Genomic DNA, 17,033 nt, shown 5'->3' with positions numbered 1-17,033 from the left:
TATTGATCCGTATGAATTAAACCTTCTGGACTTGCGTCTAACATACACACTAGGAAATGTGTCGTATCACACTCAAACAGTATGGGAGATAGATTTACGTGGCTACGAGAAAAAAAAAAGACACTATTATCTTCGTCAATCTTAGTTAGAGTACATAGATGTCTAACTTAGATCCGCCACATCTTATATTTTAAAACAACTAAAATTTTTATTGTATAATTTTTAATTATTATTATTAATTTCATATAAACTAATCTCCCATTGACGAATTCCTCACGAGGTGTGGATAACTGCCCAACAAAATACCTATTGTAGAACATGAACACTCCTGTATTCATCATTTCCAGGCAATAGCAAAACAGCTCTATTTTTCATTTGAAAACTGATGATGCAAGTGAAATTATTGTTCCATAATTCCATATCCTTTTCTCAGTAAATTGATGTCTTCTATGACTGGAATGAAAATTGATCATGACCACTGGTTATTCATACCTACATCATCAATAGCTGATCATGTGTGTGGCATGTAGGTACAGTGCTATAAGCAAACCTACTAACCACATAATAATTATGTTTGTGTGCATGCCATGATTTCAAGGCCATATATTTGAAATCATATGACTCAGTTCTCACCAATATTTGGTACCTATCTCTTCAAGTGTAATGAGTTTTGAATGAAACCGGGGGATTGTCAAAATCCATTCTGACTTCAAAACATCATATTATTATGTAGGTAGGTATTTTCGCACTGCTCGCGCGCGCAGAAAAAAAACTACCTATATGATGCGCGACGCGACGTATCCGTAATCCGAAAAGGAGCACGTAGCGGTAGCGGTAGCGCTACCGTATGCACAAGTGTGAAGATATACCCACAATGATATCCCAACTTGTTTCTTCCAACATGGTCTTACGACAGAGCGTTACGTGTGTGTGCGATATTTACGCAGAATTCGTACAAAAAAGCCCACTCCGAGGCTTAGGTGTAGGGGCAAACAGCCCCTAAAATTGGGTTAAGCTTATACGAATCTACGAAGAATTCACTTGACTGGGTACCAAAAATTTTCGTAAATATCGCGTACACTCAACGATCTGTCGAAAGACCAGGCTGGGAGACTTGTAGCGTGTGCAATGGGGTTCATTGGGGTGAATCTAACTTGACTGGGTACCAAAAATTTTCGTAAATATCGCGTACACTCAACGATCTGTCGAAAGACCAGGCTGGGAGACTTGTAGCGTGTGCAGTGGGGTTCATTGGGGTGAATCTAGCTCGTCCGTATGTACATATGTCCTCAGTAGTCGAAGGTCATTTTACTGATGGCTGATGGTACTTACTTTGACAAATTTTATTCTTTTTTCCGCCGTCCATTAAAAATGTTAAAATAATGTCACGAACTACACGTGAGAACTGGCCATAGTTTTTCATAAATATGACTGTTTAAATGACATCAAAACTTGTATAGCACAACGGATAATGGCACTGAGGACCAGAGAGGTTTGTGTTATCTGTAAACTTTATCATTATCACATGCAGTAATGGGTAGCTACTTGAATGATTGTCAGAGTTTGTTCCTCAGTTGGTCTGTGGTCTTTGTTTCAAACAGAAGGTTCAACTAGGTATAAAACTAGCTGGAACGAATATCTCTTTTTTGTTCAGTTTTATTTTCTGAGTGTTAACACTAGTAGTGTTATATTCTCTTTGTTGTTTTTGTCTCCGCATTGAAACAGGTTTATTAATTTTAGGAACTTCATCTAATAGGTAAGTAGGTGATGATAAGTGGACAGTATTTAAGCAGAAAAGAACCATTAAACTAGCTGGAACGAATATCTCTTTTTTGTTCAGTTTTATTTTCTGAGTGTTAACACTAGTAGTGTTATATTCTCTTTGTTGTTTTTTTCTCCGCATTGAAACAGGTTTATTAATTTTAGGAACTTCATCTAATAGGTAAGTAGGTGATGATAAATGGACAGTATTTAAGCAGAAAAGAACCATCCATAAAGGTAATTGCCTCAGGTTCTTTTCTGCTTGATGCCGTCCAAATTTGACTACCTGAGGCAGTTTTTTTTTTACCTTCCATCATGGACAAATTTAACGTTCTAGTGAAATTTCCTTGATCCCCTTTCGTTAAAATATTAAAAGCCCTATTTTGTCCTCTCATCCCAAAGATTTTTTCGAAACGTCTAATTTTTTTTTTATTTTTTACAAAAAATAATTTGTTGAATTTTCTGTTTCAGAGGAACAATGAAGCTGTATTTTCTTCCTCTTCTGCTCACTGCAGTGGCAGCTGTTTCATTTGAGGATCTTGTCAAAGAAGAATGGAAAACTTTCAAGGTCAGTTTTAGGGTGTTTGAATCGAGTTTTTTTACATTTGTGATTTTTGTGTCTTCTTTTGTTCTTGTCTTTGCAAAATAGCAAATAACTAAAAAGCCATCTTGTCAAAGAAGAATGGAAAACTTTCAAGGTCAGTTTTAGGGTGTTTGAATCGAGTTTTTTTACATTTGTGATTTTTGTGTCTTCCTTTGTTCTTGTCTTTGCAAAATAGCAAATAACTAAAAAGCCTACTTACTACATTTTTATGGCTTTAAGTCGTTTTTGACGTCGCGTCGTTTTTTACGCAAAAACTACTTATAGCCTATAAAATTAACATTTATTGGTTATAAGTCGTTTTTGCGTCAAACCCTCCGATCGATCTTTTAAACCCATGAGTATAAATTATCAGATTTCAGTTGAGATGCGAACCCACACCCTCCTGTTTACGGGGCAAACGCCCTGACCATTTTGCTATCGAAACTTGTAAAAGTTAAGGTAAAATGATGATGTTTATATAAACGGAGAACGATCAAGTAAATTACTCAATAATGTCATTGTGTTCTAACGCCCTCCTGTTTACGGGGCAAACGCCCTGACCATTTTGCTATCGAAACTTGTAAAAGTTAAGGTAAAATGATGATGTTTATATAAACAGAGAACGATCAAGTAAATTACTCAATAACGTCATTGTGTTCTACCATTGATTTCCGATAGCGGTGATAAGCTATCATCAAAGGGCAACCTAGTTTTCTCATTTCTGTGTCAGTAGAAGATAAATACGTCAGAAATCAAAGGTTATGGGAATTTCAACAAATCAACAGTCCAGCATATTTACCCGATAAAAATCATCATTATTAAATTATTATTTTAAGGTTTTTTTAATGCGCAATAGAGAATAGGTAATTCAAATCGAATGCTACTTACATTATTACATAATAATTAGTGTTAACTGGCAAGGGGATTTCCCCAAATTACTATACTTTACAAGTGTTGCAACATAAATTGCCCTTCTGGTGACTCTGGTGAGGGATATATGGGAGGGGCTAGCTTCGTACCTCACGAGTCTATTGTTCAGAAAAAAATCGTGTCGTGTGTAGTGTGAACAATCTCATTTAAATTACATTGCCTACTGGACATTCGGAAAGAAATCGGATGAATCTCACGAGCTCACGACGGAACTGGTTCAGAAAAAAATCGTGTCGTGTGTAGTGTGAACAATCTCATTTAAATTACATTGCCTAATAAACATTCGGAAGAAATCGGATGAAACTCACGAGGAAGGTAACGGATTCACTCCCGTAAAGAAATCGGACGGAAGGTAACGACGAATTCACTCCCATCGACCTTCTCTACCCGAGCTCACTCCGGCTCGTGGAAGGGAACGAGTTCACTCCCGCTCTTACTGATTAATTTTTTAATTCCGTAAATACATATATGGTATGACTCGCACTTCGTGCTCGGGAGGGGGGCTTCGCGTGTTCGCTACGCGGACTTGTGTATACGGTCGCGCTGCGCGCTGCCATCGATCGACGACGTAAATCTATGTTGTCGAAGCAGTATGGACGGTTCAGTCAACGTCAATCGACGGCCAGTCGACTATGTGTGGACTCGATCGACGACGTAAATCTATGTTGTCGAAGCAGTATGGACGGTTCAGTCAACGTCAATCGACGGCCAGTCGACTATGTGTGGACACCTTTACTAAACTTACTATTTCATTAATATTTACGTGAGTGCTGCGAGCTAAGGTTCAAAGTCCAAAGTTTATTTGTGAAAACGTGTGCATAAATCATCTACCGCAGCACAGAGTAATATTTGAGTTGTGTTAATCGAATACTTTACATCAGCTGTGCCTTTATTTTATTTCGTGTCCAATTTCAGTGCCAACTTCGCCATTTTCTTGTAAGGCTCATTTTTACTTCCCATTATTTTCTTTCATTTTTTCTTTTCCGTTTTCCCCCATAATAATTTTGTTCTTTTTTTTGCCCCATTATTTTCTTTCATTTTTTCTTTTCCGTTTTCCCCCGTAATAATTTTGTTCTTTTTTTTTTGTGTTTAAGTTTTTTGACAATTTATGTCAAGTATTAGATTTTCTTATTCTAAGATTTCGTGATTCTTGAATTTAAAATATGTTTTTATGCTTTAGTTGATATCTATCTCCGATTGTCTGTCTGCTCTTTACCAAGTAAAAGGAGAACATCATCTTGTTTATCTTAATGAAGCTTTTTTAAGCCGCTTTCACACAGAAGCACTGTGTTTTCGTAACTGAAATACATAATTTTAATTCCACAAAACAATACTTTGTACAACACGGATTATTAACTCTTATCTGTACAACTGTTGCAATAGTTTTCTTGCTCCTTTATTAATAGATGGGAAGACAAAGGCAAATGAAAAATCACAAACAACGAATGTACAAACGTTCAAACAACTATTATCATTAAAAATAAATGAAAACTTTTTTTAAAGAGGTTTGACAGAGGGAACTATAGCTGCTAAGGTCTTATCGTCCAAAAATCGAATAGAGAAGGAAGACATAATAGGAGAAATCCAGCCGTTCCGAGAACGAAAATTAGCCCTTTAGGATAAAATCCGCCACGGGCGGGAATCGAACCCACGGCCTAGCGCTTACAAGGCAGACGCTCTACCAACCAAGCTAACTAGGCTGGCAAATGGAAACTTAAATTGAACGTACCGTACTGAATGCCCAGCAAGACCCACACTGTCCTTGGTCCTTGATCGGAGTGACCGCTCCCTTGTTCCTCCAGTCCACCTCCTCGGGTAGCTTAACATTATCAGGGGCAATATAGGTGACACCTTCCTCCACACGCTCCGTTCCCAACAGTCTCGTACTACGCTTGAATCCGTTCATCATATGCACAAACTCGTGGTGAAGCTGAAAAGAGAGAAACAAATAAATAGAATAGAATATACCTTGTTTATCTATCCTGCTGGGATAGAAGTGATAGAACTGAAAAGTCCCTTTACCCCCGCAGTCTAATCAATGTCTCATATATTTTGACATATTATGGAGAACACATATTGGTCACTGAAAAGTCCCTTTACCCCCGCAGTCTAATCAATGTCTCATATATTTTGACATATTATGGAGAACACATATTGGTCATATTACAATTAGAGTAAATGAAAACCCTGATTAATTAGAAAGAAAAGAAAATGTATTTAACTGTATTTAACAAACTGCTCTAAATATAGAGTTACAATTAGAGTAAATGAAAACCCTGATTAATTAGAAAGAAAAGAAAATGTATTTAACTGTATTTAACAAACTGCTCTAAATATAGAGTTGCCAAACGATACAGCATTGAAAAACGTGGTTTTTATTACTATATTTTCGAAGTTACTTGGCCAACATCTGCACACAATGTGCATCAGCACAGCGGTTCCCCAAACTGTCACCTCTGCTCACTCAACAACCCTGATGTATCTTTTTTAGGTTATTGTCCCGAAATCAAAGATAGGAGGACAGGATAGGAGATTATATGTTCAGGAAAAGTCAGGCCCGGGCGGGAATCAAACCTGTGACCAAATCATCTCTTCTCACCCAATTAATGGACATAAAAAGTCTTGCGGAAGTGTTGAGCTTCTAGAGCTCCAGTCTGTAAGCCAGTAGAAAATAAAATATCAGCAATAGAAGAGTCTTGCGGAAGTGTTGAGCTTCTAGAGCTCCAGTCTGTAAGCCAGTAGAAAATAAAATATCAGCAATAGAAGTAATAATAATAATAATAGTGCTTATACTGCTCGCATAGGACTGGAAAGTCCCCCTTGACTCCAGCGTAGGCTACTACGATTATTATGGTCAAATTCTCTAATTACAATGAGGATAAAATACCATACCTCGGCTGGGATTGAACCCACGCCCTCCTGATTACCAGGTGAGACTTGACACGAGCGGGATAGCGAGATCAGGTCATAAATCTTATCATCTGACTCGTGTAGTACAACTAACTACGTAGTACTACACACTGGCCCACATAACATGTGAATGACCCACAATTCATGTGTGTGACCCACAGATCATGTGTATGAATATGAATTGATTCTTCACCATGGCCCATTGACCCACGGGGCAAGTGTATGAACTGTAAGATAAATATTCAAGGCCTCCCATGTTGATAAACACGGCTTTTATCAGCGCCCACGACCACGACCTTTGACTTGGCTTTTTCAAGTTTAAAACAACCTTTGACTAGGCTTTCTCAAATTTACGCACTCATAGTTGAATAGTTTGTCAATAGATGGGAAGACAAAGGCAAATGAAAAATCACAAACAACGAATGTACAAACTTACGCACTCATAGTTGAATAGTTTGTCAATAGATGGGAAGACAAAGGCAAATGAAAAAGCACAAACAACGAATGTACAAACGTTCAAACAACTATTATCATTAAAAATAAATGAAAACTTTTTTTAAAGAGGTTTGACAGAGGGAACTATAGCTGCTAAGGTCTTATCGTCCAAAAATCGAATAGAAAAGGAAGACATAATAGGAGAAATCCAGCCGTTCTACGCACTCATAGTTGAATAGTTTGTCAATAGATGGGAAGACAAAGGCAAATGAAAAAGCACAAACAACGAATGTACAAACGTTCAAACTATTATCATTAAAAATAAATGAAAACTTTTTTTAAAGAGGTTTGACAGAGGGAACTATAGCTGCTAAGGTCTTATCGTCCAAAAATCGAATAGAGAAGGAAGACATAATAGGAGAAATCCAGCCGTTCCTGGCATGCACACATAATTATTATGTGGTTAGTAGGTTTGCTTATAGCACTGTACCTACATGCCACATACATGATCAGCTATTGATGATGTAGGTATGAATAACCAGTGGTCATGATCAATTTTCATTCCAGTCATAGAAGACATCAATTTACTGAGAAAAGGATATGGAATTATGGAACAATAATTTCACTTGCATCATCAGTTTTCAAATGAAAAATAGAGCTGTTTTGCTATTGCCTGGAAATGATGAATACAGGAGTGTTCATGTTCTACAATAGGTATTTTGTTAACTAGCATACTTAATTTGGAAACCACTTAACAATTATGTGATTTTACACACCTAGTGTAATTTTTACCTCTATCTAAATGACATGCTTCTTTTTTTTCTGTGATAATAGAAGCAGTTATGAAAATCTCATGTACCTACAGATTGAAATTAGGTAGAATATAAAATTTTGTTTGATTTTTAAAAATAACATATTAAAAATAAATTAATAATAATAAATATATTTGATAGAGGGAACTGTTAAGGAGTGTCCACACCTAGGTGACCCCATTGGCAATGGTCAATCAATGTCAACTGTAACCATACACTGCCTTGACAACATAGATTCACCTCTTGTCTATTGACGGAATCAGTTATGTATGGACACAGCTTAACAACAGAGATCTTCTCATGCCAATATTGATGAGTTGAGGGGAGGATAGGAGAAAGGCAGCCATCCAAGAATTAACCTTATCTGTTCATAATAAAATTTGTCCGAGCAGAAGCCTAACACATGACCTAGCATGATATAAAACAGATAGGGCACTTTAAAATCTCTTTCTTCTTCTTCTTTGCCTTTTCTCGTGTACAGACAGGGTCAGCATTTATCATCAGCCTCTTAATTAGCCTTAACTAGAGGGTTTGCTTGGGCTGACATTTGGTTTTGGCTACAAATTTTACAAATGGGTGTCCTTTACACTCAATCCTTGCTATATCATTAGCAAGGAGAATTCATACTGGTATACTCCCTGTTTAAATTCCCCCGGCCAGACTAAGCTGGTCTAGTCCCTGTTTAACGTCCCCCAGCCAGACAAACCTAACTCTCCATTAGCATTCAGTAAAAAATTGTCTTATGAATAATTTCATTTTTAGATCTCATGATTGATGATTTTCCACGATTTTTACTCCCACCCCTGACACAGAATGAATTTTAAAGCCATCCTAGTTAGTTTTGGAAGGTAGTGTACTTGCCTATTAACACTAGGTTGCGGGTTTGATTTCCCCTCAGGGTGAAGTATATCCGGAACAGGTTTGTTCTAAGAAGGGCTGGCTTTCTCCCCTCTTGTCCTCCTTTTTCCAACTCCAGGAAACTTTTGTTGTAAGAGTTCTCTGAGTCAGTGACACTATAAAATAAGGGAAAAATCCTTTGCCCAAAAGATAGCTATGGATTACAATAACATGGATTTGAATAGTAGGTAGGTATAGGTACTTACAAAGAGCTGCAACAGGTAATGTTAACGCGTAATTTAAGTTTTCTGGTCCCTTCTTTTATGGATTACAATAACATGGATTTGAATAGTAGGTAGGTATAGGTACTTACAAAGAGCTGCAACAGGTAATGTTAACGCGTAATTTAATTCTTCTGGTCCCTTCTTTCCGAAATTGATACGAATAGCTTCAAGGATGAAGGATTATCCTTTTCCCATAGATCTTTGATTAGATTAGACTGATTTGACGATTATTTGATGAACTTTTGAACAAAAGCTTTATCATGAAGATTTGAGTAGGTATTCTTTGAGTTCAGGTTCTTTGTATCTTTGTTTTGTTTTCTGTTTTCTGAAAAAAAAAGTCGAACACAAAAGATGACAGTGTTGCCGGCTGACCTAGATTATCTATAGCTTCAAGGATGAAGGATTATCCTTTTCCCATAGATCTTTGATTAGATTAGACTGATTTGACGATTATTTGATGAACTTTTGAACTTAACAAAAGCTTTATCATGAAGATGAGAGTATTTTACTATTTTTTTGAGTTCTTTTTCTTTCTTTCTTTTCTTTCTTTGTTTTCTGAAAACAAAAGATGACAGTGTTGCCGGCTGACCTAGATTATTTCCCCCCTAGCTATTGTATTTTCCCCTCCTTGATTTTCCCACTGCCAAAATCCCCTATCTAGGGTGAAATCCCCTGAGCCCTAATCCTGAAAGCGTGGAGTGAACTTCGCACTCCCAACTCTGCAAAAATATTTGATTTGGGGTCACATACCAATATTAACCCTCGGTCACCAGGGGTCAAGTAAACCTGAAAAGTTTAAGGTGTGCGCTAATTTTGTCCAGGAGCGATGGATCAGGCATTCCAATATATCAAAGACAATCACGGTATTGATACCGAATCATCTTACCCCTATGAAGCCATGGTAAGATATATATTAAAGTTTAGTTTATTTTAGGAACGGCTTAAATTCTAGATATACAGGGTGATTTTTAAAAATTCATATCTCGAGTACCGATTGGAATTTGGTAGCTTGCAAAAACGCGTAACTTGCATGTGGGTAGAATTTGGTAACATGCAAAAACGCGTAACTTGCATGTGGGTAGAATTTGGTAACATGCAAAAACGCGTAACTTGCATGTGGGTAGAATTTGGTAACATGCAAAAACGCGTAACTTGCATGTGGGTAATCTACCGAGCACAGTAGCACAATTTCCTAACAATTTTTGCTTCTAGAAATTACAAACAAAAGGCAAAATTATTGCATGGTGCGATCTCTACCATTTATCTCTTTCTTTGCATGGTGCGCGATCTCTACCATTTATCTCTTTCTTTTTTTCTAAGATGAGTTTCTTACCGTCGTTTTTATTTCGTCGCTTATGCTACCTGTTGACCATATGCCACAAGAGATCTAACCAGGTCACAGTGACATAGGGCGTTTATTAAAACCGATGGCCCTACTTATACCAATACTAATATTCTCTTTCTTTTTTTTTCTAAGATGAGTTTCTTACCGTCGTTTTTATTTCGTCGCTTATGCTATCTGTTGACCATATGTCACAAGAGATCTAACCAGGTCACAGTGACATCGGGCGTTTATTAAAACCGATGGCCCTACTTATACCAATACTAATATCTGTTGGGTTTCCAGGATGACAATTGCCGCTACAAGCGTGCCAAGTCCGGAGCTGTAGACCGTGGTTATGTAGATATTCCAGAGGGTGATGAGTACAAGCTGAAAGCTGCTGTGGCCACCATTGGACCCGTATCTATTGCTATCGACGCTAGTCATCAGAGCTTCCAGTTCTATTCTGAAGGTAAAAACCAACTTATTTATTTTATTTCTTATTTCATCTAACAATTCTTTCACAAGCTCAATAAACCTTGAGCTGAATCCTTGTCTAAAACTTTTGCAAAATAGCTCAAATTTGTGTCGACTGAGGAAACAGCTCAGGTCTATGGCAACTCATTCTAAGTTTTGCAATTAGATTCTGTTTAAAAACCAACTTATTTATTTTATTTCTTATTTCATCTAACAATTCTTTCACAAGCTCAATAAACCTTGAGCTGAATCCTTGTCTAAATCTTTTGCAAAATAGCTCAAATTTGTGTCGACTGAGGAAACAGCTCAGGTCTATGGAAACTCATTCTAAGTTTTGCAATTAGATTCTCTGTTTCTCTCTCTCTCTCTTTTTTTTTAGTTTTGACAGAGGGAAACTGTAACTGCTAGTCTTATCATCCTGAAATTGAAGAGAGAAGGAAGGCAGGATAGGAGAAAGCCAGCCGTTCTGGAAACGAACATTATTATTATTAATATTATTATTAAGGCTTTAATGGCAGGATTCTCACGTAGTGAGCTCTTCCACCCAACCGGTTTTTGTCAGATTAATAGCCGACATTAAAAGGAGAGAGAAAAATAAAGCAGGGAGAAAAAGGATTAGAAAAAAATGTGACATTTGAACATTATTATTATTAATATTATTATTAAGGCTTTAATGGCAGGATTCTCACTTAGTGAGCTCTTCCACCCAACCGGTTTTTGTCAGCTTAATAGCCGACATTAAAAGGAGAGAGAAAAATAAAGCAGGGAGAAAAAGGATTAGAAAAAATGTGACATTTAAAACACAAACTGGCGAGTTAAATAGGAGGAGATACAGTGACGAACTTTGTACAGATGGAAAGGTAAGCCCCTTATGGAAACATGGTGGTTAATACCCATGTTTTTTTCCAGGTGTGTACTACGAGCCTGAATGTAACTCTACCCAGTTAGACCACGCTGTTCTAGTGGTAGGCTATGGTACGGATGAAAATGGCAATGACTACTGGCTGGTCAAAAACTCCTGGAACACCACCTGGGGAGATGAAGGTTACATCAAGATGGCGAGAAACCGTGAGAATAACTGCGGTGTAGCATCGTCTGCTAGCTTCCCTCTGGTGTAGAGCTTGTCAACTACCCTGTGGTTTAGAGCTCCTGTCGTGATATTACTCAGAATAAAACAGTCCCAACATTATTAAGATAGAGTAAAATCGCTATGAAAGAAAAGCAAGTGCTTAAAATCCAGTAAAGGCACAAGAAATGGCGCGAACGACATTTATTAACATGTTAAAGCGCCTTATCGAAAAAAGCTCAAGAAAACAAACATGTGTTTTTTCTTGAGGTGTGTCCAAACATAGTCGATCGACGACGTAAATCTATGTTGTCGAAGCAGTATGGACGGTTCAGTCAACGTCAATCGACGGCCAGTCGACTATGTGTGGACACACCTTTACTAAACTTACTATTTCATTAATATTTACGTGAGTGCTGCGAGCTAAGGTTCAAAGTCCAAAGTTTATTTGTGAAAACGTGTGCATAAATCATCTACCGCAGCACAGAGTAATATTTGAGTTGTGTTAATCGAATACTTTACATCAGCTGTGCCTTTATTTTATTTCGTGTCCAATTTCAGTGCCAACTTCGCCATTTTCTTGTAAGGCTCATTTTTACTTCCCATTATTTTCTTTCATTTTTTCTTTTCCGTTTTCCCCCGTAATAATTTTGTTCTTTTTTTTTTGTGTTTAAGTTTTTTGACAATTTATGTCAAGTATTAGATTTTCTTATTCTAAGATTTCGTGATTCTTGAATTTAAAATATGTTTTTATGCTTTAGTTGATATCTATCTCCGATTGTCTGTCTGCTCTTTACCAAGTAAAAGGAGAACATCATCTTGTTTATCTTAATGAAGCTTTTTTTAAGCCGCTTTCACACAGAAGCACTGTGTTTTCGTAACTGAAATACATAATTTTAATTCCACAAAAAAATACTTTGTACAACACGGATTATTAACTCTTATCTGTACAACTGTTGCAATAGTTTTCTTGCTCCTTTATTGACCTATTTAAAGGTAAATTCTAAAATGCTCAAAAACACAGAAATAAAAAATATGTACAAATTACGAAATAAATAAATAAATCTTTCATACACTACCTGAGGATGATTTTTTCAAAGGAAAGAGACTCCTTTATTGACCTATTTAAAGGTAAATTCTAAAATGCTCAAAAACACAGAAATAAAAAATATGTACAAATTACGAAATAAATAACGTTTCCTTATTTTTGGCGCTTAAATAAAAAAATGCCGATTTTTGGTACGAAGACGGTGAGTAGGTGTTTTACGTGCTGATGCACATTGTGTGCAGATGTTGGCCAAGTAACTTCGAAAATATAGTAATAAAACCACGTTTTTCATTGCTGTATCGTTTGGCAACTCTATATTTAGAGCAGTTTGTTAAATATATTTTCTTTTCTTTCTAATTAATCAGGGTTTTCATTTACTGTCCTGCCAGGTCTTACAAAGGCCACAGTTATAATAATTCTCTCTCAGGACAAGAGCAACCGGACATACAAAAACGGACATAACGGACACTTACTTTATGTTACTATTTTAAGTATTTTAAACTATTTACTATGATAAATTGAATGGCTACAATAGGAGATTAAAAACCCTTCACAGGTTTGATTCCCGCCCGGGCCTGACTTTTCCTGAACATATAATCTCCTATCCTGTCCTCCTATCTTTGATTTCGGGACAATAAAACCTCAGTAGTTACAGTTCCCTCTATCAATGTTTGAATGTTATCTAAGAAATACTACATTTTACTGCCTTTATCCTTAGCTCAGATCTAGAAAATGCCCAATGTTTGAATGTTATCTAAGAAATACTACATTTTACTGCCTTTATCCTTAGCTCAGATCTAGAAAATGCCCACTTACTTTATGTTACTTTTTAAGTATTTTAAACTATTTACTATGATAAATTGAATGGCTACAATAGGAGATTAAAAACCCTTTTTTATTAATGAACGAAGGTTAAGATAAGACCTACTTTCTTCAAATTTAATATCAACTAAGTTTCTAAATTGTAAATAACTAAAAAAATCCTGTCAAAATAAAGAAATTTGTGGTCTTCATTTTACTATTTTTACTTTCTATTATTTATTATTTTAATTGTCTTGAAAATTTCAACATTTTTCAGAGCTCTCCCTTGTCAGGCTACAGCAGTGAATCATTTACAAATGTCCACGAAATAGGACCTTTTCCCCCACATTTTCGATCTTACACCTGGGGCCTGTTTTTAATTTCAGTGCCAACTTCGCCATTTTCTTGTAAGGCTCATTTTTACTTCCCATTATTTTCTTTCATTTTTTCTTTTCCGTTTTCCCCCGTAATAATTTTGTTCTTTTTTTTTTGTGTTTAAGTTTTTTGACAATTTATGTCAAGTATTAGATTTTCTTATTCTAAGATTTCGTGATTCTTGAATTTAAAATATGTTTTTATGCTTTAGTTGATATCTATCTCCGATTGTCTGTCTGCTCTTTACCAAGTAAAAGGAGAACATCATCTTGTTTATCTTAATGAAGCTTTTTTTAAGCCGCTTTCACACAGAAGCACTGTGTTTTCGTAACTGAAAATACTGAAATACATAATTTTAATTCCACAAAAAAATACTGTGTGACATTTAAAACACAAACTGGTGAGTTAAATAGGAGGAGATACAGTGACGAACTTTGTACAGATGGAAAGGTAAGCCCCTTATGGAAACATGGTGGTTAATACCCATGTTTTTTTCCAGGTGTGTACTACGAGCCTGAATGTAACTCTACCCAGTTAGACCACGCTGTTCTAGTGGTAGGCTATGGTACGGATGAAAATGGCAATGACTACTGGCTGGTCAAAAACTCCTGGAACACCACCTGGGGAGATGAAGGTTACATCAAGATGGCGAGAAACCGTGAGAATAACTGCGGTGTAGCATCGTCTGCTAGCTTCCCTCTGGTGTAGAGCTTGTCAACTACCCTGTGGTTTAGAGCTCCTGTCGTGATATTACTCAGAATAAAACAGTCCCAACATTATTAAGATAGAGTAAAATCGCTATGAAAGAAAAGCAAGTGCTTAAAATCCAGTAAAGGCACAAGAAATGGCGCGAACGACATTTATTAACATGTTAAAGCGCCTTATCGAAAAAAGCTCAAGAAAACAAACATGTGTTTTTTCTTGAGGTGTGTCCAAACATAGTCGATCGACGGTATAACTGGCCATGGCAGTAAGTAAGGCCTCACTTACAGTTCCTTCTATCAAATCTTTTGAAGGATGTATGCTGTATTACTTTTTTTAAAGTTAAGCAAGGTTTTATATACTTATCTGTAAACTTTACCTATGAAATATATAAGACCTTATTTAGACTGCGGAAGGAAATGGACATGTCAGTCTCATTCTGGCAGGATAAACAAGGTATATTCTATTCTATCACAACCCAGTGGGTAAAAAATATAATTACCTCCACTCTGAGACGTGGGTGTATTCTTTGTAATGACGACACTTTTGCCAAGTTTCGATTCCAAATCAACTCGATAATCTCTTTGCTTGAGAAGTTCTCTCTTGACTGGGGGTAGCTTTTCTTCACTCTTCAGCTCTTTTTCCAGTTCACTCTGTAATCTCTCGCTCGCCAACCGTTCGTACTCATCTTTGTCCCACTTCTTCCTGTGATCTTCTACTTTCTGAAAGGTAAAGAGAAGAAAACACATTGGTTACCATTATTGTTGTTTTCACTTTGTCATACATGGGTTTATACAGAGTGTTTATAAAGTCCGGAGACCCCTGAATATTTTTTGAACGGCTAAAGATGAGAAGCTGAAATTTAGGGTAGTGTTTTATCTTTTCAAATACAAGGTAAAGAGAAGAAAACACATTGGTTACCAATATTGTTGTTTTCACTTTGTCATACATGGGTTTATACAGAGTGTTTATAAAGTCCAGGGACCCCTGAATATTTTTTGAACGGCTAGCCAACCGTTCGTACTCATCTTTGTCCCACTTCTTCCTGTGATCTTCTACTTTCTGAAAGGTAAAGAGAAGAAAACACATTGGTTACCAATATTGTTGTTTTCACTTTGTCATACATGGGTTTATACAGAGTGTTTATAAAGTCCGGGGACCCCTGAATATTTTTTGAACGGCTAAAGATGAGAAGATGAAATTTAGGGTAGTGTTTTATCTTTTCAAATAGTATTTTTTTAAGTAGTCGCCAAATTTCGTCCGGAGCCAGGATCGGTCCGAGGAGGCCCAACTTTAAAATCTTAAATAAGAACCCCCTACTTGTGATACATGATGTTAAAGGTCTTAAAAAACTTGGTATTTTGGTACAAGATTGAGCTCAATCCGACAACCAGGGCCGGAGTTATGGCTTATTCAAGTTTGCACTTTTCCATGTTCTCCCGCCAATAGGACAAGCACCAAAAATGGAAAATTCATATCGATTGGTGATTTGTGCTTCAAACAGATCCAACTAATGATTCATATTGAAATTCGGTCCAAAATTAAAATTTCGAAACATCCATTTTCACCCCCGGAAGCCATCAGGGGTGAAAGTCCAAATTTCATTTTTGGGTCTGAATTTCAAAATGACCCATTAGTGGACCTATTTGAAGCACAAATCACCAAACGATATGAATTTCAAATTTTTGGTGCTTCCCCTATTGGCAGAAGAACATGGAAATATGAAAAATTGAATAGGTCATAACTCTGGCCCTGGTTGTCGGATCGAGCTCAATCTTGTACCAAAGTACTACGTTCTTTAAGACCTTTGATATGATGTATCACAAGTAGGGGGTTCTAATTTAAGATTTCAAAGTTGGGCCCCCTGGGGCCGACCCTGGCTCCGACCTAAATTTTGAAACTACTTTGAAAAATGGTATTTTAAAAAATAAAACACTACCCTAAATTTCAGCTTCTCATCTTTAGCTGTTCTAAAAATATTCAGGGGTCCCCGGACTTTATAAACACTCTGTATGAAAAGTCAGAGTAGAGAGTAGTATGTATAATATTTCAGATAGCAAGGAAAACCAAGAAAAACTTTGTAAGTCTAAGTACGCCTATGTCATACCTACAATGTGTTTTTCCTACTTCTAATAGTTTGACTTGTTCAGATTGATAGCAGAAACATAGAAGAAGAAAAATATTCATGTAGTAACTACCTAGTAAATGAAAGTACAGTACACACCTGCATATCTGTTTGTGTGTTTCTTTCTTGAGGTATTTGAAATATCAAATGATATGAGTAGGTACTTGATTCTGTTACACCTGATTTCAGTTAGTTTTCCATACTAGCTTATGTCTCTTGAACCTATCAGGCACTGTCAATGTAGTATTCTGCACAACTCAAATTATCTTGCTTCAGTTATGGTATCTTGAATTTCAACATATTTTTCATTTAAAAATAATAATAATATATAAAAAAATATTTGGTTGATTAAATCCACTTTTTTGCCGGTACAAGATTGAGCTCAATCCGACAACCAGGGCCGGAGTTATGGCTTATTCAAGTTTGCACTTTTCCATGTTCTCCCGCCAATAGGAGAAGCACCAAAAATGGAAAATTCATATCGATTGGTGATTTGTGCTTCAAACAGATCCAACCAATGATTCATATTGAAACTCGGTCCAAAAATAAAATTTCAAATTTATTTT

The 17,033-nt window shown here is 36.5% G+C and overlaps 3 protein-coding genes and 1 long non-coding RNA gene across 4 annotated transcripts; 3 read left to right on the top strand and 1 right to left on the bottom strand.

The window, feature by feature from the left end:
- The first annotated feature begins 1,803 nt into the window (after window positions 1-1,803).
- Window positions 1,804-2,321, top strand: LOC113466316. Its single transcript, XR_003390754.1, has 2 exons — window positions 1,804-1,942; window positions 2,233-2,321. It is a non-coding gene; the product is annotated as an uncharacterized LOC113466316 (long non-coding RNA).
- A 7,052-nt stretch (window positions 2,322-9,373) lies between these two features.
- Window positions 9,374-12,268, top strand: LOC103506584 (cathepsin L-like). Its single transcript, XM_026821614.1, has 3 exons — window positions 9,374-9,453; window positions 10,180-10,345; window positions 11,260-12,268. The coding sequence occupies exons 1-3, from the start codon at window positions 9,379-9,381 to the stop codon at window positions 11,466-11,468; spliced, it is 450 nt and encodes a 149-aa protein (XP_026677415.1). The 5' UTR covers window positions 9,374-9,378; the 3' UTR covers window positions 11,469-12,268.
- A 1,858-nt stretch (window positions 12,269-14,126) lies between these two features.
- Window positions 14,127-14,472, top strand: LOC113466310 (cathepsin L-like; the record flags this gene model as incomplete). Its single annotated transcript, XM_026821598.1, has 1 exon — window positions 14,127-14,472. A coding segment is annotated over one exon (222 nt), but the record flags the coding sequence as incomplete, so codon positions are not given.
- A 303-nt stretch (window positions 14,473-14,775) lies between these two features.
- Window positions 14,776-16,787, bottom strand: LOC103506581 (zinc finger matrin-type protein 2-like). Its single transcript, XM_026821600.1, has 2 exons — window positions 16,567-16,787; window positions 14,776-15,064 (listed from the first exon to the last, which is right to left on the bottom strand). Exons 1-2 carry the CDS (start codon window positions 16,570-16,572, stop codon window positions 14,777-14,779), a joined length of 294 nt encoding a protein of 97 aa, XP_026677401.1. The 5' UTR covers window positions 16,573-16,787; the 3' UTR covers window position 14,776.
- Window positions 16,788-17,033: the final 246 nt, after the last annotated feature.

Source organism: Diaphorina citri, unplaced genomic scaffold (genome assembly GCF_000475195.1).
Source record: "Diaphorina citri unplaced genomic scaffold, Diaci psyllid genome assembly version 1.1 scaffold247, whole genome shotgun sequence".
NCBI lineage: Eukaryota > Metazoa > Arthropoda > Insecta > Hemiptera > Psyllidae > Diaphorina > Diaphorina citri.
The sequence above is the reverse complement of the archived record's forward strand: the minus strand, read 5'-3'. Positions and strand labels throughout refer to the sequence as shown.